This window comes from Protobothrops mucrosquamatus, unplaced genomic scaffold, assembly GCF_001527695.2.
Source record: "Protobothrops mucrosquamatus isolate PMUCROS unplaced genomic scaffold, P.Mucros_1.0 scaffold_77, whole genome shotgun sequence".
NCBI lineage: Eukaryota > Metazoa > Chordata > Lepidosauria > Squamata > Viperidae > Protobothrops > Protobothrops mucrosquamatus.
Genome location: NW_015386153.1, coordinates 389,136 through 415,436, shown reverse-complemented (window position 1 = coordinate 415,436; position 26,301 = coordinate 389,136). Strand labels below are relative to the sequence as shown.

At 36.5% G+C, this 26,301-nt stretch overlaps 1 protein-coding gene across 1 annotated transcript in view; it reads right to left on the bottom strand.

The window, feature by feature from the left end:
• PDIA5 (protein disulfide isomerase family A member 5) overlaps nucleotides 1–26,301 on the bottom strand; it is a 285,081-nt gene that overhangs the window by 148,883 nt on the left and 109,897 nt on the right. The window contains exons 2-4 of the mRNA XM_015813977.1: nucleotides 18,949–18,977; nucleotides 14,319–14,445; nucleotides 8,248–8,335 (exon numbers count right to left, since the gene is read on the bottom strand). Of these exons, the coding sequence (XP_015669463.1) occupies nucleotides 8,248–8,335; nucleotides 14,319–14,445; nucleotides 18,949–18,977 (244 nt within the window). The remainder of the gene's footprint in view (nucleotides 1–8,247; nucleotides 8,336–14,318; nucleotides 14,446–18,948; nucleotides 18,978–26,301) is intronic.

The window sequence follows — 26,301 nt, the reverse complement described above, 5'->3', positions numbered from 1 at the left end:
TGGTTACGCTTTATGAGGCTTATATTTTATTGCTTTTTCTAGAAATGCTAACAACTTGCTATGAAACAAAACAGAATCAGAAAAAGAGAGATCCAGTTCATTATCGAACGTAAAAGCCTTCTTGAAATCAAAAGCAAATGACAAAACCTAAAGGAAGAAACAGCCCTTCTAATCTCTCCCTGGTGGAAAGGAAAGAAGGGCACCCCTGTTGAAAAAAGCCCCACTTCGCTGCGCTGCCACTGACTTCTCTTTTACGCATGAGAGCATATTGCTCAACCAACATTAAGTGCCCTTGGGCACTTGACATTAAAAGTCTTGCACGCATAGGGGCTTTGTAACCTGGACAGTCTGCCATCTATAACATTCAAAACATTTCTCTAGGCAGTACAAACAAGCTCATGAATGGTTAGTTTGGATTTATTTTATTTTATTATTTTATTTTATTTATTGTGAATGTCTTCACTTTCCTTAGGGATAGAAAGATAGCTTCCCAAATAGGCCATAACTTTAGCCCAAGGGTCTCCAAACTTGGCAACTTTAAGATTTGTGGATTTAAACTACTAGAATTCTTCAGCCATCCATGCTGGCTGAGGAATTCTGAGAGTTGAAGTCGACAAGTCATAAAGTTGCCATGTCTGGAGACCCCTGTTCTAGCTTATTGACACCATAATCCTCTTTCAAAAAACTGTAAAAACAGTACCAGGATAAAGGAGACATTTGGCCCAACATTCCATTTTTCAAAGTTGCCAATCAACTTTCAGTTGATTAGAATTTCAAAAGGATCATGAACACTGTAATTTTTTTAAAGCCCAGAAGCCTTTTCTTTTGACAGGTGGCAATCAAAGGCATACTGCTACTGACAATACTTTGCAATTGAGCAGCTGAGTGCTACGGCATCCGCTGGACCCCAAAGAAATACCTCCAACCCCATTCCCAAATAAAATGAAATATCACAAACTGCCATTTATTTTACTCAGAATATTTAGCATTATTTTTCCCATTGGCAATCGGGTTGAGCGATGATATTGAGTCAAAAAATATCTCCATAGGTATACATTAGGATTCGCTATTAGAAGCCATTATATAACTTTATCTTCTATGAAGTGGTCTATGCCCCTTTAATCTGACCACAATTTCATCTTTTGGTAACATATGCCACGATTCATGTTAGATGCTATTTATTTATATTAATTTATTTATTTGAATTTATAAGCTGCTCAACCCTAATGGACTTCATAGAACACTTCCTTTTGTATGTTGTGCAATTGTATTAGCTAGTTGAGTGTGGCTTATTTTATTTAAAACATCCATATAGCTGCCCATTCTAAAACAACTCCAAGTAGCTTACAACAATATAAAACCACCAATGATAAATTAAAAAAAAAACCCTGGTGCTACTATCACACTTTTCTGATTCAACATCCTGCTCTCATCCTACCCCAGGGTGCTAGGTCCTAAATAACATCCAGAAGGACAGGGGCTGGTTGGAACACAGGGGGAGGGTGTTTGGAAGGAAGGAAGGAAGGAAGGGAGGGAGGGAGGGAGGGAGGGAGGGAGGGAAGGAAGGAAGGAAGGAAGGAAGGAAGGAAGGAAGGAAGGAAGGAAGGAAGGAAGGAAGGAAGGAAGGAAGGAAGGAAGGAAGGAAGGAAAAACTATGCTTGTTAGGACTTGCAAGATGGCATATTTAAGGAAAGGGACCTGGTGCATGACTACCCATGGTTGAGTTTACTAGTTTGAAAGAAAACAATCTTCCTGTCCATTTTCTCCACATTATGTACAGTTTCAGAAGCCTCTACACACTTATTTACTTTTTCATAAAATAAAACAATCCCACATATATGAGGATTATTCTAGCCCATAATTTTTATTGCTCTTATCTTTACTTCTTCCACCATTATTTTTGAGATATGTAATCTGAAAATGGCAACGGTATCCTGTGACTTTATAGAACTGAAAATTGGAGAAGTGGGACATAAAAAAATATTGACACACTTGAAATTAGGGGTTCTTGGTGCTCTCTAAGCTTGGTTGTTTTCTTGCAGATGTTTTCATTACCCAAACTAGGTAACATCATTAGTGGTAGCCTAGCACTGATGATGTTACCTCATTTGGGTAATGAAAACAACCAAGAGCACCAAGGACCCCTCATTTCAGCCCTGAGCTACAAATATTCTCCTTTATTGAAATTTGGTGTTGGAGAAAACTCCTAAGAATACTGTGGTCTGCCAAGAAAACAAACCAATGAATCTTTGAACAAAACCCAGGCTTTTCACTTGAATCACAAATGATTAGGCTCAAATTATCCTATGTTGGGCAGATTATGCAAAGACACAGCACTCAAGAGAACAGTATGATGCTGGAAAAGGTGGAAAGAAAGACAAGAAGAGAAAAACTAGAAAATGAATGGACTCTAAAATGAATGGACTAAGTAATAATGGTGATGAGTACAACATTGGAAGAAGTAAAGGACTATGGTAGGAATGGATCATCGTGGAGAAAATCTATTTATGTGATCACTAAGAATAGCATTGACTTGATGGCACATAATTAATTGATAAAATATAGACAGTTTTCAAAGAAAATTTTTGATACAAGTAGTCCTCATTTAACAACAGTAAATGGGACAGGAATTTTCATCACTAAGTAACATGGACATAAAGTACAATGTGCAGTTCCAGCACTTTCAATTACACAAATTAAATGCTATTATTAAGCACAATGTCATGTGGTTGCCATTTGTGACCTCCTGCGGCATCCCTACTAGCTTTGCTCAATGGACTCACAATGTGAAGATGACAAATGGCGATCACATGACCATGGGATGTTGTGACATCATAATTGTGGGTCGGTTGCCTGGATTGTGCTCATGTGACTGTGAGGATGCTGCAATCATTGTTAACTATGAGGTCCAGTTATAAATACCATTCGAATGGCATTATAACTTCAAAGATGATCATTAAGTGAGGATCACCTGAATTGTTTTACAAATAATGCTATTCCCTACTCCAGAAAAATTGGCATCTTTTTCAGGGATATCCTATGATGGCATGGGTGCAAAAAGTAAATAAATAAAATTAGCCACAATCTCAGTTTCTTATCTCTCAAATCTCATGCAAATCTGGACAAATCTATCCATACAAAGTCAGGCAAAAGACATTTCAGAAAGCGCTTATCATGTAGCTTCCAAGAGGAGATAACCTCATTCTCTTTGTGACAGGAGACATTGAATATTGATTCAGCAGTTACATTTACAGTGCTTTCTTGTTGCCTGTTCTCCAGGTCAGGCATAATATGACAAGGCTTTAACTTTCCAACTGTTTATTCAGGAGAAAGGCTTTAACAGAAATAGAAGTTAGCATTTGCCATAAAATATTTTTGTTGAAAATTGAAAGAAGGAAAAACAACTTATAACTATTGCGTCTATGGAGATTGTCAGTCATCCAGGTCATAGTTGTCCCAAGATGCTTTTTCACGAGGCAACTGGACTTTCTTGCTTTTCTTTGAAGATGTTTCGCTTCTCATCAAAGAAGCTTCTTCAGCTCTGATTGGAAGGTGGGGAATGGAAGGATTTATATTCCTTGCAGACAGCTGGTCATTTGCATTCTTTCAGAGAGTAGTTTATCTGTGTCGTCAAGGTCACCTGAGTAGTGACCTTCTTGGAACTGTCGAAAGGACTGTGTTGTAGACTAGAGATAGATGGTGTCATATCCCTCCCCCTCTATTGAGAGAGGGCTGTTCAGTTTTGACATAGATGACCTCTTTGACCTCTCTTTCAAACCAGTGGTCTTCTCTGTGCAAAATGTGGGCTTTGCTGCCTTCTAAAGAAGTGGCCTTTGTCTTTTAAATGCAGATGGACTGCTGAATCTTGTCCTGATGGGTTTGTTCTCCTATGTTCTGCCATGTGTTTATGAAGTGGTTGTTTTGTTTCCCCAATGTACAGATCTGCACCATTTCATAAACTTCATCAAAGTCCACCTTTTGGACAGTCTACAACACAGTCCTTTCAACAGTTCCAAGAAGGCTCCACACCCGTTTGCACTACTCAGGTGACCCTGACAACAGATAAATCTCCAAGTGGCCTCAATGACTCTCTAAAAGAATGCAAATAACCAGCTGTCTGCAAGGAATATAAATCCTTTTATTCCCCACCATCCAGTCAGAGCTGAAGAAGCTTCTTGGTTGAGAAGCAAAACGTCTTCAAAGAAAAGGAAGTCCAGTTGCCTCATGAAAAAGCATCTTTGGTTATTGCTTCTATTATTTCTTGAACATGTGTGTGTTGCAGCAAATATATAACTTGAATAAAGGTAAAGATTTCCCCTTTCTAGCCATGTCTGACTGGAACAGGAAGGTGGTACTCATCTCTGTTTCTTAGCTGAGAGAGCCAACATTGTCTGAAGACATTTCCATGGTCATATGGCCGGCATAGCTATACGCTGAGGCGCATGGAACACTGTTACCTTCCCACCAAAATGGAGTACAGGTAGTCCTCAACTTACAACTACAATTGAGCCCAAAATTTATGATGTTAAGTGAGAAATTTGCTAAGTGAGTTTTGACCCATTTTATGACTTTTTGGCCACATTTGTTAAATGAATCACTGCATTTGTTAAATGCAGTTGCTAAATTAGTAACATGTTTGTTAACTGAATCTGGTTTCCCCATTGATTTTGCTTGTTAGAAGGTCGCAAAAGGGGATCACATGACTCTGGGAAACTGCAACCATCATAAATGTGAGTCAGTTGTCAAGCAACCGAATGTAAATGACATGACCCTGGGGATGCTACAATAGTTATAAGTGTGAGAAATGGGCATAAGTCACTTTTTTCAGGGACGTTGTAACTTCGAACAGTCACTAAACGAACTTTTGTAAGTTGAGGACTATCTGTATCACTGGAGTACAGTTTGTCGAACCTTTTTGTCCCAGTTCTTTTGTTGTTACATTCTTCAGAATTTTGAAAACATTCTGAAGGAAACCATGAAGGAAAAGTGGCCAGCGTGGATAAAATTCATGCAGCTGGTCATGCATTAAAGAGTCTGCAGAATTGAAGTAGGCTCCTAGTAACTTCAGGGCCACCCCACTGTAAGCTTTTGGCAATATTGAAAAGTTTTACCACTGCCATCGTTTGAGGGGTTTTTTTTTAACTTCCCAATATAGCTTATAACCCACTTTCTTAGTTTTCTCCCGGCCAGGCCTAACTTCACTTTTTTGAGATTAGTTAGTCAGTTAAGTGTTGCCACCTAGTTGAGCAGCCCCACGTTACTCAGGTAAACCATGCTTAAATAATTTAAGAAAGGAATGGTAGAGCAATTGTCCTAGTTTGTGAAATGGCAGAAAGAGAAATTTGTAAAATAAAATCTGAGAAATGCACAATGTAAGCAAAATTAATTAGTGCTTACTGTTATTTAGTAACAATAACTAAGGAGTAAGAATATAACAATAGATTGTTATATTGAAGAACTGAAGAATGCTAGGATCAACAGTGAGGGAACAGAATAATGAAATCTGATAGTAGCAGGCACAATATTGCTTTCCTCTCCAGACAGAAGTAGAATATTAACTGTAAGAAACAAAATATGGCCAATTCCATAAAAGGCAAAGCTGTTATCGCTGCAGGAAGAGCAGAAAGCAGAAGCCCCGGCACAGCACGGCTGACAGCTTTGCCAATACCCACATTCCAGAAGAGGCTTTTTCTCCCTTTCAGAAATCTTTTTCAATACCATAATATGAAAACACCCAAAAAATAAAAATTATGAGCGGCAGAGAACACAGCTGTCAAGCAAACTGCTTCTTGTCAATATTTGTCAAACAAGTCAAGCCTGCACAAAAATACCCTTCCCCCAAACTTCTGTGTAATCTACCGTGGAGTTACAGGGTGAGCTTGCAATGGAAGAAATCTCTCTGAAGCAATTTTGTAAGGGAGGGGGAGCCAATCCAGAGGTGTCTATAGTCTGCAACAGGCTTGATAAACTTGGACAGAATGAAGAATTCCAAATTGTGGGAAATTATGCATGCGCACAAAATGAATCAATTTGAGCACGGAGCTTTCCATCCAACAGTATTCTGGGAAATTGCTTCCAATAGGAAACCACCAATTCTAGCCCAAATTTCTTTATATTTTTACACACACACACACACACACACATACAGAGAGAGAGAGAAAGAGAAAGAAAGAAAGAAAGAAAGAAAGAAAGAAAGAAAGAAAGAAAGAAAGAAAGAAAGAAAGAAAGAAAGAAAGAAAGAAAGAAAGAAAGAGTCAGTCCCCCATTTAATTTGGATGTTTTTTGTATTTACTAGGACACAACCTGAAAAGCAGCAATAGCAGAAACAAACTCTATTCATTTAATTTATTTTGGAAGAATATTAGTAGTTTCCGAGATCCAGCTACATCTCCTCTGAAGGTTTTAGTCTCAAGTTACAAGTAGAAATATAAGACAGTGATTTTGCTGACGGGCATGCAATGACATTTGATTAGCGGCACAAACCATCAAATGCTGCAATGAGCACGGATCACAGAGAACCCGCCAAATACTTCCCATTTAATGTCATTTGGACAAAGGTTAATTTTTATTTAATTTATTTAATGCCTCTTAACATAAATTATTTTCTGTAGTGCATAGCACAAATTTAACACAGAGACTAATAATACATTTAAAAAACCTCACATATCGACTCAAAAGAATACAAATATCAAGATTAAAAGCACCATCAGGCACAAAAGTTAAAAGGCCTTAGCAGAACTAAAGCAACTATTACATTAAATAAGTATTTAAATAAGTAATTAAATACGTATTTAAAGTATTTAAACTGCACAACATTGTCTGGGAGACCAGAATAGTTATTAGGTGGCACTGAAAATTAGAAACATGAGAGAACATTCCAGGGGAAGAGAGCTTTTCAGAGACTGGAAACTCCCTCCCTCCCCAAAAATTTTGATTGCTACACTACTAGATTCAGAAATTAGGGAAACAATTGATTCATTAAGAGTTTCCAAGGATGGATTGAAGGGATTGAAAGACACATAGATAGTCATAATCTTAATCCCAGGTAAAAAAAAAAGGAATCCCTGAGGATATTACTCTGCTTGCCAATTACAGGGGGTGGTGCTCATCATTGTTTCAAAGCCATTGAGCCAGCGTTGTCTGAAGACATTTCCGCAGTCATGTGGCCAGCATGATATCACAGAGCGCTGTTACTTTCTCATCAAAGTGGTACCTATTTATCTACTTGCTTTTGAACTGCTAGGTTGGCGGGAACTAGGGCGAGGACCTTTCTTCAATCTTCTGGACCTCTTAAGATTTTCATGTAACCAAAAGTCGTTCCCAAATTATAATGAGTGACAAAGAATTGTAAATTAAATCAAATTGAATCTGAATGAAAATTACATTTTCACTGTAACCCCCAGCACACAATTCAAAGGCTAAATGTGAGCTTTGACCTCCCAAAATTGCATTCCTGTTTTAAGAACATCCAGGCTATATAGCTGATTCTTCAGAGAAAGTTCAACTCTCTCTGGACAGATTCAGTCTTGTCATATGATATAAAGTACTGACCTCTCCTTTAACTGGATTGAGCCTTAATTAAGCTGATCTAAGCATTCTACTGAAGTTGCCAAGCACTGGTATTCCATCACCACAGTCTTATAACATTTTAAGTAGAAATAGAAATACATTTCCACTTATTGATGACGGGCCACTCCAAAATCTCAAAACTTCTCAGTCAGCGCTTACATGTAAGTATTTAATAACAAAAGGTAGTGAAGTTCCCCAGACAAGCATTTAGCAGTAAATCCCGATCCCACACCTTCACGTTCAGACTAGTTAAAGTGTCTGAGACATAGAACAAGGATGATAATAATCTTTATTGCAACTTGAAGCTACACTGAATTTCTTCTCATAGATATCTGATTAGCCACTTAATCTGATTCAAAATGGCTCTTAAGTTCTTCCATGTGAACAATCTACATGTAAATGTAATCTGTGGCATGGGGGTGGGAGTGGGATCATGTAAGAGGTTATAAAGGCAAGATGGTAGACATGGCATTCTAATATAAGACACTTTTGTGCTGTGACCTTCATTGTTTTTGGAAACCACAATACAGATTTTTTGACATCCATGCAGATAATGCTGAATACAATTGTCAAAGACTAGTAGTTAAGTCTGGAGAATTCACATAAAAATACTAAAACTTTAGTTTAGACATAACTGTTTTCAGTAGGTGGGAAAATGAAAAGCATTATATTACGTACCCGCAATCTATCCATGTTATAGTACCGCAGCCTTTCACAGCTTGGGCTACATCAGATAATAACCTGAGCGAATTGTCAGCAGCCACCGCTGGGAGAAAGAAAGGAATATATTTACTTTAAAAATCATAAGCATCTAGACACAACTTGGCAGAATTCTTCCATAAAACATTTTGTCTTTTAAATGGGGTTTTTAGAAAGCACTAGAAACTAACAAATATTTCCCAAATATAGTATGAATTTCACCCATAACCTTTTGCTGCAGCTGGGATCTGAAACAGCATCTGAACATGCTCAGCGAGACGTTTTTTCCTGCCTTTTTGAACAGAAGACTGTTTCATTTCACAAATTATTCCTGAAGTCACCTCAGAAGTACCTTGCCACTTGACAGAAAGTTTCTGTGGATAAACTACAAATCCCAAGCATTTTTTAGTGCATAGAATTAATTGCATGGTTCTTCCGATCTTTCCTGTATATTTTGACACATCCAAGTTGAATGTATCTTTTTTACATTGAAGAAGTTTATTTATTGTTCATACTTCTTTCCCATTGCCGATTCATTTTGCTGTTTTGTCTGTAAAGATATAAAAATAGTTGCACAATATCCTACCAGAAGGTCCGTGCCACCCAGTATTCTGTACTACAATGGCTCAATCTGATATTTATGAGAACACGATTAGTTAGATATGCTCCATTGTAACTGAAACTTATTGTCTCTAATACTGGTGGCAACATCCATAACAATTGTTAATCTATGATAGCTTTACTCTCCCAGATAAGATTTCTCTCAGAAATATGCCCTGCTGGTTTCAGGTTTTACATCAGCTGATATCTTGGGGAAAAGATAGCTATTGTCACCAGTGAGTTGTTGAGGTCCTCTCCACAGATAAGCAGAAATGAGATCCTCTTGCTGAAATTGGGCCTTTAGGGATAATTGGGATTCCTTGCTGTGTAGTATCATCCCTACTTGAACTGTTAAATTATGTTGCTGGGTTGTTGGTGGAGTCCTTGGGGACTTTAATCGCCCCCCCCCTTATGATACTCAAAAATCCATGGTCACCATGGCAACATAGACTTATCCCAAATTGAGGGCCCAACACATGCTGAGGGTTGCACATTAGTTCTTGTTTTTATCTTGGGGCAGTTGCAGTATGATTTGGTTTTGGAGGACATACCCATTAGTCTACAGCCAAGGACAGATCACTCTTTGGCTGTCTTCCAGTTCACTTATGGTACTTGCCTGACAGGATCATCTACCCCAGGTGACTAAAGGAACTTGCTGGGTTTCAGAGGAAGCGTTCATGTTTATCTTGGATGGGGTTGCACTTCCCCATTCACAACTGGTACACAACTTGGGGCTCTTCCTGGCTCAAAGAATGGGTAGCAATTTTGGCCATTAGGGCCTTTGCACAGGTCCATGTTGCATTGCAGTTGCACTCCTTACTCAATCAGGAAGTTCTTCAGACAAGCACTCATGCCCTGGTCACCTCATGATAGGACTATTGCAATGAACTAACTATACATTGAGTTGCCTTTGAAGACCATCTGGAAGCTACAACTGGTTCAAAATGCAGCAGTGGGACCAGTAACAGGCCTTTCTCATTATGCCCATGTGTTGCTGCTGCCATGTAAGCTGCAATGGTTTGCTTCTGGGTACAATTCAAGGTGATGACTGTTACTTCTAAGCCCTGAACTGCAGAGAACCTGGTTATCTGAAGGACTGACTAACTCTAATTGTTTCTGTCAACCTAGTACATTTAAGACAAGTTGGTGTGCTCCAGATCTCCTCAATTAAACACTGTCAACACTCCCTTTCCTGGGATTCTAGAAAGTCCTGAAAACCTAGCTCTTTTCCCAGGCCGGGTGTTAATGAGTTTGTGGGGCCTCATTTTGTGCTTTTATTGTTGTGGCTGCTTATAGTCTGGGCTGTCTATTTTATTTCATCTCTAATGGTTTTATCTATTTATTTGGAATTTGTAAGCCACCCAGAGGATAGAGGAATAGGTATCACCACCACCACCATTTCTGCAATCCTTTTTACAGTAATCCAGTTATGTTTACAAATTGTGGAAATATTTAAAATTTGCGCTTTTTCACATATTTGTGAATATGCAACCACGACTCTGGTCTCATTGGTTTCTTCTTTCATTTGTTTGGTTACATATAGATTTCAGCCTTGACAAGTGACCTTTGGAAAATAGGGCTTCATTGCTTTGTACTGCCCCCAATTCAGAGAAAAGTAGATTGAATCAAAGCTAAGATTAGAAATCTCCATAATTTTTTTTGGCAAGATAGGGTTTCTTCCTGTCGTTGTGAGGAAAAAATATCAGCCAATTCCTATTGTGAATGAGGGACCTGTATAACAGAAAACAGAACAGCAAAAGCGCTAACTAAGAACCTATTTACCTAATGCTGTAACCTGGCCTTTCTCAGCTGCCCAGTTCACAATTTTTGAGCTGGACAGCGTGCATGCTATTCTAATCTTATTCCTGACCTGTTGGACAGCTCCCTGAACTTTGCGGTCCTGGGGAAATCTGAGCCACATAGCATGGTGATGAGAAACAGAAACTAAGCAGACAAAAATTTCAAATATTAAACATTTCTATGGAAGAAAATAGCCCTCCAAAATGTTAAGTGTAATTACACAGTTTAAATAATCTTCTCCTGTAATGTTTCCTAAAATTGTATGCTGATGAATAATAACTACAGGCAAGCAAAGAAACAAATGGTACAGTTCACAGATACTAAATATTCTTTATCTGAAATGAAAATTAAAGTGTAGGGGAATGCGACACACTTTGTCTAACTCTGTCTACAATCACAGCCAAGCCCACTTTGTACACATATGACAACAGACCTGCTTAGCTCTAGAATCACAGCTCTATGCTGGAGGAGAATTCAGCATACTTCCGAAGAATTGGGAAGAAACTTCAGGTGTAGTTACATAGATTGTCACATAAAGGTGGCAGATTACATGCAGAAAAAACTGAAGCCACATTTTCAAAGGGCACACAAAGAGGTGGGTTGGCAAAGAGCCAGAAGAATGTTAATCATCACCTATTTGCTGCAAGTTTTCCTAGACATTGTATCTTCAAATTTCTGTATTAGATAATTTAGTTTTACACCACATAAAGAAAAAAGCAATAATCTCAGCTAAGGTAATTTTCCTTACACAATTTGACAGGTTCACTGAAGTATACTTTGTGTAAAACAATTTCCATTTTTACACTCATTGGGAATAATATATTGGCTTTATAAACATTCTTAATTAATGTATTACTTATGATTCTTTTATCTTTGAAACTACCTGAAGACATTAGTTTATTTTTAAGTGATGTTTATGACTTTCTAGTTCATAGCATCCAGGAATTTAAAATTTTATTCCCAAATGAATGGACAAAAAATAAACTATCTACCTACAGTATATGGAAAACTAGAAGTTATGCATTATTTTGTTCCAACCAATGTATTTATTAGAAAGTAAACTTGACAGGACATGGTGAATCAAATGTCAGCATAAGAATGCCTACAATTGTGCCTTTTCTAAAAGAGTATAAAGCGACATTAAAGAAAACAATCTCCAAAAAGAAACATATATCAAAAATGCATACAGCTTCTTCAGATATGTTCACAACAATAAGAAAAGAAAAAAGTATTCCTCTTCCTTGCATTTGCAACCTTTTTTGCCTACTACTGAAGGATAATATCCAGGATGAGTTATAGAGTTTTCAGAATACGTTTGAATGGGTTTTCTAGATATTATACACATTGGTTTTCTGTTGCTTTATTTTCTCTGCATTTATCCTACAGTTGATTATTTCATAGCACCAGCATAATTGTTTATAGTTCCTTGTGGAATTATAGCAAAATCTAAGGAGTCTTGGTGGGCCAGAAGACATTTCTAAGTTATGCCTTTCCTTAAGAAATATTTCAAATGTTTCTATTTATCAAATTTAGGCACCTCTCATCTAAGCTTTTCTATTTGCACAATTTGATGCAATTTAATACATTGTTTGACAAGGTTTTACTTCGACGTGCAAATGAAGCAGGAAACGTATTTGTTCTACGTACAAAACAAACAGGTGTAGCACTTCAGCTGAGCCACACTGGCCAGGCTACAATTCAGCCAAACAGAATCCCCAAACAACTTTATTATTGCATATTTTGGTCAAAACAAACTCCAAAGAGATCCTTGTGCAGCAAATAATGCAAGCTTGTCCCCTTTCTCCTCCTCCTCATTAACCACCCAACCTTGCCAAAGCCTTCCTTCCTCTTGGCACATACAATAGTTTGGGCAGTTACAATAATTATATTAGTATAAGCCACAGTTCAAATTCTGCAATTATGAATCAAGCAACTGTCGTTTTCTATTTTTAATTAATAAAGAAAAATTTGCAAAAAAAGGCCAAACTTGTCTTCACAAAACCAGGGAGAAACACCACTTTCAGTAGTCAGGGATTCCACAAAATTCTGCTGTTGAATCAAATGCTGCTCACTAACTGATTTACTGTAATATCAGACAAGTATGAAATTCAGATAAGCTAATTTATCACAAGAAAATATCCTCAAGTCAGTTACTCAGATATAGTTGTCCCTTTTTTCCCTCCCTCCTTCCTGATTTAAAGGCAATTCCTTCAGAAATAGTGATTTGGAGTTGGAAGCCTAAATGCATAACACATTTCTTAAAAGCACACATAACTTGGCTAGTTTCTTATTCTTTGACTGAAAAAAAGAAGTGTGAAGGAGAAGGCGTTGAGGCCATTAAATTTGGTCACATTTTTGAGCTAACGGGCAGAAATGCATCTTCTTGCCAAATATATATCACAACAACTATACCTAAGTGTAATTAACCCATGTTCTAAATGGGTCAGGTTCTTGTAAACCATCTTGCTAGAAGCAGCTCACAATCTGTTATGGATGATTAAGTGGAAGAAAAACTGCACTGCAGAAAAGGAGACAGAGGTGGAAGAAGGAAACAAACAGCAGCAGAAGCAACAATGGCTTACGCTAGTTCATAATAACAGAGTGAAACAGCAGGTGGGTGGCTAGCAGACAAGAGGTTAATAGGAATTGATGAAGCATCAGATAATGCAAAGCACGTGACAATAAAAATGCATAAACAGGCGTCCATAAACAACTTAACCATATAGGATTAAAACAAGGGTTACTGCTGTCAAGTAGGCATAGGGGCTAATTATTTTGAGGGACCTTGTGTCTCTTATGGTTTCTGACTGTCCTGTTAGAATTGAGAATTAGGTCTCTCTTGGATTTGAAGATTAAGTAATTTCATCTATCAAGACATGGGAAACAGGCCCTGTCAGTTGCCCCACCCGCTGCTTGAACAGCATCCCCTCGAAAATTTGCACGACCCCCGCCTTATCAGCTTTTAAAAGAGCCTTTAAAATATGACTTTTTGTTCCCCAGACCTTAGGTTAGAATGCTTGGGGGGGTGAGTTTCTATTTCTGTTGGGGAGAGCAGATGTCACTATCTTTTGGGGTTGATTTTGATTTTATTGGTTGTTTATGCTAAGCCATGCAGAATCACTGGAGTTGGATGACCTAGAAATTTGATTATAAATACATGAATAAAAACTAAGGAGAAAAGCAAGCAGATACCTGTTGATACCATAAACCTAGATAGTGGAAATGCAGGTTAAAATAAAGCAAAAAATATATGAAAGCAACTAAAACCAAGCAGGGTGACAGGAAAAGTGCCTCAATATAAAATAGCTGCAAATACGTTAAAACTGTCTCTCTAGTTATTGGTTGCATACCTTGTGCATTTCTTTTTAAAGAATGGTGCTACAGATATAACAATAATAAAATAAGAAGTAATTTGACAACATTATGAGACAGATCAAGTAACCAGAGAAAAATTGAATATTTATGTAAACTCACTCTAAATTTTATCTGCAAGTTTTAGTTTCTAAAACAGATCCTGTATAAATGTTGTGCAAAATCTTGATTTTAAGACATTTTCCTGTTTTTCCTATCTTCTCATCTAGGCAATCACTTAGCATGTTTGTTTAAATACCAATTATCCTTAAAAAGTTTTTAAACTGAAGAACACTCACCAGATTTAGAATATAGCACCAACACATTATTTCGTGTTCTCAACAGCTTTTTGAAGTCCTTCTGATCACTAATTTTTTCTATCAGGGGCGACATCTTTGATGGTAACACACATGCTGGAAAGATAGCCTGCAGTGGTAAGATAAAAAGAAAAGTACAGGCACATTTCAAAAGGAAGTCTTATTATTATTATGAACAAATTCTTTTTAACCTTAGCTTCAGAAAAGGACACATGCATCTGCTTTGGATTCCTTTGTAAATGAAGTCCTGAGGAAAATTGTATAGCGTAGCAAAAAATCCAGTTCCTTCTGTTGGCTGAGTGCACAATAAATGAGAAATCCAGTTCAGCCAAACACAGTTGCAGTGTTCGCACAATATGTTATGCCCAAACAAATAAAGGTTATTATGTCTTAATGTGAACCCAAGCAGTAAGTTGTTTTTTGCCCTCTCATGCATACAGTAAATCTGAACTGCGAGTGCAAAAGAATGGAAAAATAAGAAGTGATAAACACTATAAAAACACATTGGACCTACAAAAGACTCTTAAATTTCTGTTCTCCTGTCTCACTGCTGCAATTTCAGTTCCTAATACCAAAAATACTAGATATCTATCAGTCTGCTTAAGAGACAGAGATTCTTAAATAAACCAAGAACTACTAATGTTTCATTCACTAGGGAATGGGCTGATGAGAATCATTATTCACCATTTTCACAGGTCATGCCCACTGCTATTCTCAACGTACACCACATATTTGCAACATATAGCCTTCTATAAGGTATCCATCATTTCTCTGCCATTACCCATTTTGACTAGGGCTGCTGGGAACAGGTTTATCAGCATCTGGAAGATCGATCATTACCTTTTCTTAGGTGCAAAGGTCTAATATTCTTTCTTTCTCTCCCACTGCTTAATGTTAATGAAAGCATGAGTGTTAACTGGGCTGTTCAGCTTTTACATGTGTTAACAGCTGTTCTGTCAGTATAGTGAACCAAGTTTATGGTTGATCATAGAGCTCTCTCAGCTCTGCTGCCAAAGCAGCTACTAATATACTTTTTCTCTGCTATAATTGGTAAGTTTTTAGATATCTATAGTTCATTATGGGAACCCCACCCCCAATGCTCTAAGAATCGAAAGTCTTTACCATTACCAAGGAATATAGGGGGGGGGGGGAAACAAGATTTTGTTAATGGCAACACATACACACTCCACACATATTTATTGAATATGTGTACCACCAACACCATAGAGGCAGTCATTCTCTCTCTTATGCTCACTGAATAATTAAATTAAATTAAATGTTAAATTAAAGGTCCTCTCCCACAGATTGAACATGCTTTTTTGGCTAAAAACATTGCCTATTTTTTTTTTGACTTGCTCAGACTATGCTAAAATAGCCTTCCTCAGTCTGGGCATCCTCTAGCTTAGTGTTTCTCAACCTTGATAACATGCTGGCTGGGGAAATCTCATAGCTGAACTACACTTACGTTAAATTTGCCAAGGATGAGAAACACTAAGTTGGATTATGGGTCTCAGCACCCAGAATTTTTAGCAATAGCCATATTGTGGAAGGCTGATTTGGAACTGTGTATTAAAGAAATGATTTTGTATTTCATATATGCTGTTCTTGTTTCCAGTATTAAATATTTGAATTATTAACAAAATATCCTCCATAGTTTTTTTCCTGACTTTCATAAAGGTTTCTAGTTAATAATTACATGGGTTACAACTGAGCTACTCATAGCAAGTTTATTGTTCACCTGTCAGAATGTGGATATCATGGTAAGATCATTCTTAACAGAGAGCCCCTCTAGCAAAATCAAGCCTGAAAGCAACCCTAGCCATAAACTAATTTTTAGTGAGATGATGATGACCACAACCTACTTCTTGATAAACTAGAAAAATGTGGATTGACAGCATCACTACCAGATGGATTTGTAACTGGCTGACAAACCATACTCAACGAGTAGTACTTAATGGTACTACATCTACATGGAGGAAAGTAAGCAGTGGGGTACCACAAGATTCTGTCTTAGGCCCATTACTCTTCAATATCTTCATAAATGACTTAGATGAGGGAATAGAAGGGGATCTCATCAAATTTGCAGATGACACCAAACTGGCAGGAATAGCCAAACTCCAGAAGATAAGCTCAGAATCCAAAAAGATCTTGACAGACTTGAACAATGGCCCCTATCTAACAAAATGATATTTAATGTGGAAAAAAGCAAGGTTGTACACCTGGGCAGGAAAAACCAAAGCTACAAGTACAGATTAGGCAAAACCTGGCTTCAAAAACAGTAACTGTGATAGGGACCTTGGAGTCCTAGTGGACAATCACTTAAATATGAGTCAGCAGTATGCAGCAGCAGCCAAAAAAGCTAATACAACTCTTGGTTGTATAAACAGAGGCATAGAATCAAAATCACATGAATTATTAGTACCGTTTTATAAAGCCTTAGTAAAGCCACATCTGAAACACTGCATCCAGTTTTGGTCACCACATTACAAAAAGATGTTGAGACTTTGGGGAAAAAGTACAAAGAAGAGCAACTAAGATGATTAAAGGCCTGGAGACTAAAACATATGAAGAACGGTTGTAGGATTTGGGAATGGCCAGTCTAGAGAAAAGAAGGACTAGGGGGGACATTATAGCAGTATTCCAGTATTTGAGAGGCTGCCACAAGGAGGAGGGGGTCAATTTATTTTCCAAAGCACCAGAAGGCAAGACAAGAAACAATGCATGGAAACTAATCAAGGAGAGAAGCAACCTGGAATTAAGGAGAAACTTCCTAACAGTGAGGACAATTAACCAGTGGAACAGCTTGCCTTCAGATGTTGTGGGTGCTTCATCACTCAAGGTTTTTAAGAAGAGACTGGACAACCACTTGTCTGAAATGATATAGGGACTCCTGCTTGAGCATGGGGCTGGGCTAGAAGACTTCCAAGGTCCCTTCCAGCTCTATTCTGATTGATTGATTGATGATGTCTATTCAGTCATGCCCGACTCTTGGCGATTCTATGGGCCAGGTCTCTCCACATCTTCTGATCCTGCACTACTTCTTTGAGTTTTTCTATGCTTTTCAAATGGTGTCAGAGTTCATGGTATCCAGCCACCATGGTCTTTAACACTAATTCTTCCAACCATAATTATTTTCTCCAGTGAATTTCCCCACATGACATGGCCAAAGTAAGTGAGATGCAGTTTTGTGATTTTGCCTTCTAGTGACATAACTTGTTTTTAGTGAGACTGTAGTGACATAAAACAAGCAAGCCCCACTTATTTATCTGACAAGATTCTGCAAGAGATCGGAGATGTTTGCGCTGAATTTGTTTATTAGGCTTCAGATAGCTGCAAGCAGGCAGGAAGTATTCAAATGTTTCTTCTCCAGCAGTCATCCTGATTTAAAAAAACCCAAACAAACAAAGTCTATTCCGGTGGAATTTTTCAGAGAAAAGTCCTGTACTGGCAATCTGGGAGATGCTATTTCCTTTTTTATAACACAAATATTTTTGTGTTAACTACTGAATGTCACATCTCTTTTTACAATAGCTACAAAATGCAATCAAAGTACAGTAGAGAGGTTGGACTGCTCTATCTACAATGCAAGTATTGGGTGACTATACCTGTCTCTTCCTATCCCTTATCCTTCCATTTCTCTTTTGTCTGCTATTGTTACCAAACATCCTGAATCAGAGGCAAGAGTAGACATTATTGGCTGCTACCCCAAAACTATAGAGATCCTGTTATAGGAGCCGATGTCCACCCTATTATTATATTCAGTGTACTGTTCAACTCTTTTTATTTTGCAAAGATTTGTATTTTCTGCTCAGTGTGACTTTTAAAGCAATTGCCTGATATATTGGTTATACGTTCTGATGGTTATTATATAGGTTATATAGTTTGCATTTTATATCTTAATGCCATCTCATGATTAATATGCAGCCCCTATTTTTATTATACTTTCCCAACATATATATAAAGACAAAATGCATATTCTACGTAGAAAAATAAAAAATACTCCAATACTAAGCATTTGTTATTCAGTGAAATTGTATGCTTTATTTTAGCCAATGGTCGATGTATACTAAGAAATATAAAAAGATGTTTTTAGATTCTACATAGGTGTCAGTAAATGGCTCAGTACCTTATCATATATATATATTATATATTACTTGTAAAATTAAATTATTAGTCCCAATATATTTGTAATTTAACTTTACTCAATATATGTGAAAACCAGAAAATTAATCCATGAATTGATGACTAGAATACAATGGATAATGTTTTCCTGCACAAATTCTTTTTTTTTTAATTTTGATGTTATGATTTTGCCTTAATTTATTAAATTTATATGCTGCCCATCGCACAAAACAACTCTGGGCAACTATATATTGTGCTCACACAGTGGGCTTAAATAATAATTATCATTTATCCAGGCCTATTTGGTACCAATAGTTATACCACATCAGACCTCAAAGCATAGCCTTCAATATAAAGGCACATATATTTAGCTATAACGATAGGAAACAATAATATAAAAACAGAAATCCGCAAAATTCTGAGAAAACGCCTCAATCCCACATGGAATATACATCCTCCAAAAGAGGTCCACCGAAGAACTGGTACTCACGGTGCCCCACTTTTGAGAGGTGAAGGGGGCTCAGCTTAAAAAGTGTGGCTTTTCATCAACGGTGCCTATTTTTTGGAATAGCCTCCTTCTTGATGTTAGGCTCCTGGCCCCTTTGGTGATGGCCTTCTAGAAACCAGCAAAGGCTCAACTCTCTGAAGGGTGTTTGGAATGTGATGCTTCATCCTTATCATTTGTTCTTTAATCATCATCATCATCACCATATCACTGGAGGTTTTTAAGACAAAATTGGACAACCACTTATTATAATAATGTTCTGGATAATGGTACTTTGGGGGTTGTGGTATTTTTAAATTTTTCAGTAGCATACTAGCAGTCATATCCAAAACATAGTCAAGTAGAAGACCTACAAAGAGCTGGTTAGAGAAAGACCAGGTGCCTAAACTGCAAACCACAATATTTATTTATTTCAACTGCAAGTTTGGGTAGCTAACAGAATCTAAAAACCAAACCACCATTAAAATAAGGAGAAAACTAAAGATAAAGTCAAAAACATACAATGGCAACTGGGGAAACAACTTAGGCTCAACTGATTTCCTGATCCTTGTTTGTTCCTGGGCAAACATTAAGAAGCTCGCTGTTAATGGCTTTTCAAAAGACTGACAAAATCAAGGCTAACCTAATTTCAGATGGTATGGTGTTCCAGAAGGTAGGTGCTATAGAACAGTGGCCCCCAACCTTTCTGGTACTAGGGACCGGTTTCGGAAGAAAAATTGTCTTCCACGGACCAAGGAGGGAGATGGTTTTGCACCCAACCTGAATCGTGCATGCATGCAGATTAAGCTTCGTTTGCTCACCTGCGGCTTGTGCAGCCCATTTCCTAACACAGCACAGACCAATACTTGTCCCCTGCTATAGTAGATGATTAATAAATTACTTGTTATAGGATTAATAAATAGATGAATTAATTAATAGATTAATAAAATAAATAATAAATTAATAATTATTTGTTACTGATAAGAAGATTGTAGGGGAACTAGAAGTAGCCATAAAAGAGCCCTAGGAATTCTTTTTTAAAAAACATATTTTATTGATTTTTTAACATAGTCACCTTAGTATTTGGTAAACAGCATGTTGTCTGGGTTTATATTTAAAAACAATCAACAACAATTAATTTCTATAATTCCATAATCCACATAGTTTTCTTTGATTTTCTCTTCTTCCAATAATATTCTTTTACCAACCTTGAATTTGTACATTTCTTAGTAGTTTGATAGATAACAATTGAATATAAACATTTTTCTAGTATTTAACAACCACATCAATATAAAGCTTCTTTTCTAATTGATCATCTTAATTACCTTGTCATAGATCCTGTTTTCAAAGTTCTTATTTAGATTTGTTTTCCCCATAATGTTCAAAACATTAATTGCACTTAAGTATTTAAGTTTTCCTCATACAAGCCATCCCAATAATTTTATATTTCTCATATTTTTTTTAAAAAGCTACAAAACAAAACAAAAAAAGAAGAAAAAAGGAAGGAAATACTGTAGTATACTACTTGAGAAATATGTCCCTCTTAAGCTAAGATACATTTATATCCAGAATTTTTCTATTCTTTTTAACCATATTCAAACAGATGTTTAATCTTTAAAATTCCACCTAATAAATCCAATCATCTAATCTTTTGAATCTATTCAAAACATTATCAATTGAGATTTTGTCAAATCAATTACATTTAAATATGTAAAATATTTCCCTCGTATAAACCATCCCAACATTTTTATATTTCTCATATCGTAAAAAAATATATACTATGTTACTTGAGGGGCCCATCCCTCTTAAACTAAAATACATTTATATCCAGAATCTTTCTATATTTTAACCATATTCAAACAAGTGTTTAATCTTTAGATATTCCATCTGATAAATCCCATCATCTAATTTCTTAATTCTAACTTTAGCCTTTTTTTTTTTTTGCCAAATATCTTTCCTAATCTGTATGCTCCGCTGGACCAAAAAGTCTTCCCATAGTCTTGTAGATGTTGTTGTAAGTACAAGAGACAAATCCAGTAAGATGTTTTTGTGGGAGAATTTCGCCCCTTCATATTTATTGAAAATCTTTTTTTCTTTCTTTCTCTCTTAATTTCTCTTATCATTTTTTGTATCTCAAGTTCTCGTAGTTCTCCTGACAGCTCTATAATCCATTTTGTCAAATCTTTTTTCTTGTTCTCAGACTTATTTTGCAATCTTGAAATGTAGGTCAAATTTTTCATGTCCGATATTTCCTGCAAGTTTTTCTCCACCTGGGTTAAGTCGTAATTCCTTCCATTGTTGAGTTCCATCTTTAAATCTCTTTCCTCTGGTTTATGTTCAGTTGTCTGTTTTATCTGTTCACTCTCTCATTTTATTTTCTGAGAGTTTATTTGTTGTAAGGTTAAATTGAAGATGGGTTCATTTATATTTTCAAAGTTGTTTTTAATTTCCTCGTGATTTGAAATCATTGTTGTTTGAATTAGTTGCAACATAGCATACATTTCCTCCTGGAAAGTATTTGTTTTTTCTTGATATGTTCTTTCTGCAGCTCTCTGATGTTCCATGATAACCAAAACTCAAAGTTTTTCTTTCTCTGTAAACAGCTTTAGAGTCACAGTTCAATAAGTATTTATAATCCAGGAAAGTCATTTTTTCCCCTAAGATTTAAAGTTCTCGCCTTGTAGGTAGCCCAAAATGTTTTCTTTTCTTTGTTGCAGCTGTTCTCTGTTAAGACATTGAAGGTCACAAAAACAAGTTATCTTTTTCTGGGCTTTCTGCCAATTCCTGTATTAGAGCAACTACAGTTGTATATTTTCATCCACCACTAGATGTCAACAAACTGTTTTCAAAACAAGCAATTACTTTCTTCTGTTTTCATCAATAATCTTTTGAAAAGAAAATCTTAATAAATTCCACCAATTTCAAACTTATTCAGATTTAAGTCTTATATTTATTTCATTTCAATATATTTCTGTCCCCCATAAAAGTTTATTGCCGCTTTCTTCTGTGGGAGGGTGGGGCAAGAGTCCCCTTCCTTCTCACTTTCGGAGGATTTTTGCCTCTTGGGGTTTTTTCCCCACGAAATCAATTATCAAGTAGAAGAGAGAGAATCGATATTCTTACCCAGTTCCAAACACATTGTTTATGATCAAGCTTGAATTAGTACTTTTTGGCTTCAGCTGCTTGTAGCTTGGGCTAGCCTCTGGAGTGAAGCTAGCCTTTCTTCTGCTGGTTTCTGGGGGGCTTTCCCTGAATGACCGGATCAACAGCCATCTCTCCGTGGTCAGCAGGGCTCCCCTCCTTCTTTGTCGCCTTTCTGGGGCAACTTTAGGCCCATTTAGGGTCCCCTAACAGGAAAAAATTGGGACGTAGGGTGCGGAACAACGCGATCCCTCAGCTGCTATGCTACAGCACAAAACCAGAAGCCAGAGCCCTAGGAATTCTTAAGCAGTGACATTAGTTTCCATAAAAATACAAAAAGTGAGAATGTGATTTACATCTATACCTTGAATAAAAATGCCCAAACTGAAATTCCTACTAAGCACTAAGGAATGCAATGGAGAAACAAAGAACTGATAAATGTCTTATTCTGACCAAAACCTAGTATTATTTCTTATTCCCACGATAAGCCTTTTTTCTTGAGAAAATGAGATAGGTTGGCAAGAATGGGAAAGTGATGTCTGTGAAACTTTATGAATATTAAAAATCTATCTATTTTAAAGACAAATAATGTTCCTGCTAGAAGCTAGAGGGATATATAATTTATACATTGATTGTCTAGCAGGATAGGTGAGCATTATCTAATAGTAACATGAGACACACATTTCAGTTCCATAATATATTAGGTTTGACTTGTTTCTCCTAGGACATCTTTATTTTCCTTATGAAAAACTATTATTTACTGAATGTTGATCCCAGAGATCTTGTGTTAACGGTATGAAATGTATCAACTTACATCAGCATGGAGCTATAAACTCCAATATAAGCTATATGGAAGACTATACCTTATTAAGATATTACAATAATATTTATTTCAGTCACTCTATTATGCATAAGGTGGAGTCAATAACTATCTGTTTTATATTTGCATGGTATAGGAACAAATCATTATTGATTCTATCACATGCATATATTTTATAAAGTTGAGTCTGAGTTCACCTTAGTAACATGGTTTGACTTAACCAAAAATGGTAATGACTCATACATGCTAAACCCTAACCAAATTACATCATGGGATAATGCATCTTATGAAATTATGCAGCTAGTCACTTTTAAATTTTGCAGATGTTATTTTTTCCTCGGTCTGGATACCTATGACCAGCTTAGAAAATCACAAGCCCTCTGTTATTCATGTCTTCTCGAACAAATACTAATTCTTTGGTTACCTCAGTATCTCTTCAAAGACAAGAAATAGCTCAACAGATTTTAAGTGCTTTGAACCTTGACATGTGAGCAATTAAACCTTATTTTCTTCTTAGCTAGGATGAACAAATCAGTATACTATTCTGCCTATAAAGACTGGAGCTCAATTTATGTAGATAAGTGATACTACATGATTTAAGGTACAGTACAATGGTCAACCATATGAGCTCTCCTAGATTTTGTAACAGGCTATACTTTTTAAGAGTGACAGTCAGGCTGTACTATGTAGCCTTTAATACAAAAATATTCAAACTATGCCTCAATTACCAGATTATGTAACAAAATCCAGGTGCCTTTATTTTTTACTTAAAATAAGCACATCTCAAACCACACTTTGGATTTTTAAACTCATTTCTTTCAAAAATCAATATGGAAAAATACAGCTTAAGGCAAGTTTCCACCTCCACAGAAACAATGAATTTTTGACTTGTATCAAAAATCTACTTGGAAAGAAAGCTTAAATCTGGACCATTAGCTTTGTACTTTTACTGTATATGCTGTTGTATGTATTATCACAAACATAGAAAGCAGTCATTTTGATCATGTGACCATAGAAATGCTGCAATGGTCATAAGTGTGAAAAACAGTCAAAAGTGCCTTATTTTTGTTAACTTTGAATGGTCGCTAAACAAAAAATTGTAAGTGAAGGCCTACCTGTAGTTCTTTTCAGATACATTACAGCCAATTTCTCTTGATCAATATTGTATTGGCAAGCTAGTTAGATACTTTCACTATGTAATTTCATATAAAAACTCTATAATAAAAAAGACATAAATACATTATTATGAGACTCGGATGTCTTTATGTATTTTTCACCTCCTTTAATATGCTGTGCCTCTTATGCATGTTTATTCAGTATTCAAATATAGCTTATTCCCGAGCAAGTACGGATAGGTTTCAATCTCTAATTTACTTTAAGTGGGAAAATGAACACAATAACATCTCAATATCACAGAAATGCCAAGTGAATAAATTATAGTGTGAAAGGGTAATAATCTAATAGTAATAGATCAGTAACAGTCTTATGCATGACAAAGTTTGAGAAGTGCGTAGCAGGCCATAACTATCATATTGGAACCGCAAAATGAGCTGCACAAAAATGAATTATGGAAGAGCTGCCTTTATTTTGTTAAAAACTAACAATGAATTCAAAATGTCAAAAATCAACTCTGTAGGGTATGTCATATGCATGCTTAGGTTTACCAAATATTTGGGATTTTGAGATCAACTTTTATTTGTATATATTTCCATATATAGCCGTTATATGAATAGAATAAAAATAATAATACTAATAGCAGCAACAACAGCATTCCTTTACCAAAGCACAAAACAAATAAAATTCATCAATGTAAATAGTGCACAAATTAACAAACAAACCTAACTATCCAGCACTATTGGCTGGCTATTTACCCAACTTTATTCTTGTATATATGGATAGTTTATAGGTTAGTATCTGTTTTATATGAATTGCAAATGCATGTACATTTTGATATTCTCGGATAATATTGTTTAATATGTATGATTGCTCACTTCTATAAGCATAATAAAGTTTGGGATTGTTTAGTTGAGCATAGGGCTAGGACCGCAATTATCTCTTTCAACATAGCTAACTGATTTGGTTATCATTACCTGCTACAACAGATTTTGCAAAGCACTTTGAGGATAAAATTGTTCATATATGTGAACTGTTCATATCTCTGCGCATTTAAACAGTGCTTTTGATCATGTCTGTGTATTTGCGTCTCTCTCTCTCTCTCTCTCTCTCTCTCTGTGTGTGTGTGTGTGTGTGTATTATTCAAGCTGATTTGGAAAGAAAATCAGTGATGATCACTTTGATCTCCTGCAAGAAACTGTTTAAGCTACTGTAGGAAGTTAGTATCCTCCCCCCTCCACAGATAATGAAATATTTTGGGGAATATTAAAAGAGGCAGGATAGAATATTTCCCCTGAAGGAGAAATGGAGAAAAAAAAATCTTAGGCAGAAACACTCTCCCTTTTCTCAGGCAGAAACCTGAGGAGGCCAATCTTTAGAAAAGATAATTCATTCAGAAAGACTGGGACACACTATTCATAAGCAAAACACCTTCAGCCCCCACAGCTGATGAGATTAAGAATTTACATTCCCCTACCCAGCTCCAAGGACAGGACAGGACTTCCCAGCCACAATGGGAGTCAGGCAACAATAATTAGAATACCAAAAGGGCACACTCAAGCACAGGTCAAGGTACATTTCACAACAGGCATCTCAAACACAAAGCCTCAAAGAAGGTATATAAGCCCACCCATTCTCAACTCCATTTTGTCAGCTGTCCCAGAATTGCACGCTGTTGCCGGTTCTGCTCATCAATAAACAGGAACCTTCTTTCTTAAGCTGCCTCCATTGTATTCCCAGCTTGGAACTGGACCTGATGTTTCTTTCAACACTACTTAATTTATCAGCACTGGTTACATAACTCTCTTGGGATATCTCAGGGTATTTTTATAAAAATGGTTCTGGTCTTACTTGTAGGGATAGTCTCAGAATATAGTATTGCATGACTTTTGCTTCTGTATCCTGGCAATTAGATTATGAGAGTCCATCAAGCACTATTGCTTCCTCAATGCTATTTCACATCAAAATAAAATAGCTGAATAGAGTCATCAGGGGGCTTGCATTAGGGGACACCATGTCCAGATAACACTCAGCTCTACCTCTCCATAACTTCTGAATCAGGGTAAGCTGTGCAAATTCTGAACCAGTGCCTGGATGCAATGATGGAGTGGGTAAGATCAACAAATTGAGATTCAATCAAAATAAGACAGCAACATTTTGAATTGCTGGTTCCCAGGTTTGGGAATTGAGCAGTTTATTTCAAATGGAGTTGCACTTTCAAAAAAGACAGACAGACAGACAGACAGAAAGAAAAAAAAGAAAAGAAAAGAAAAGAAATTAGGAGT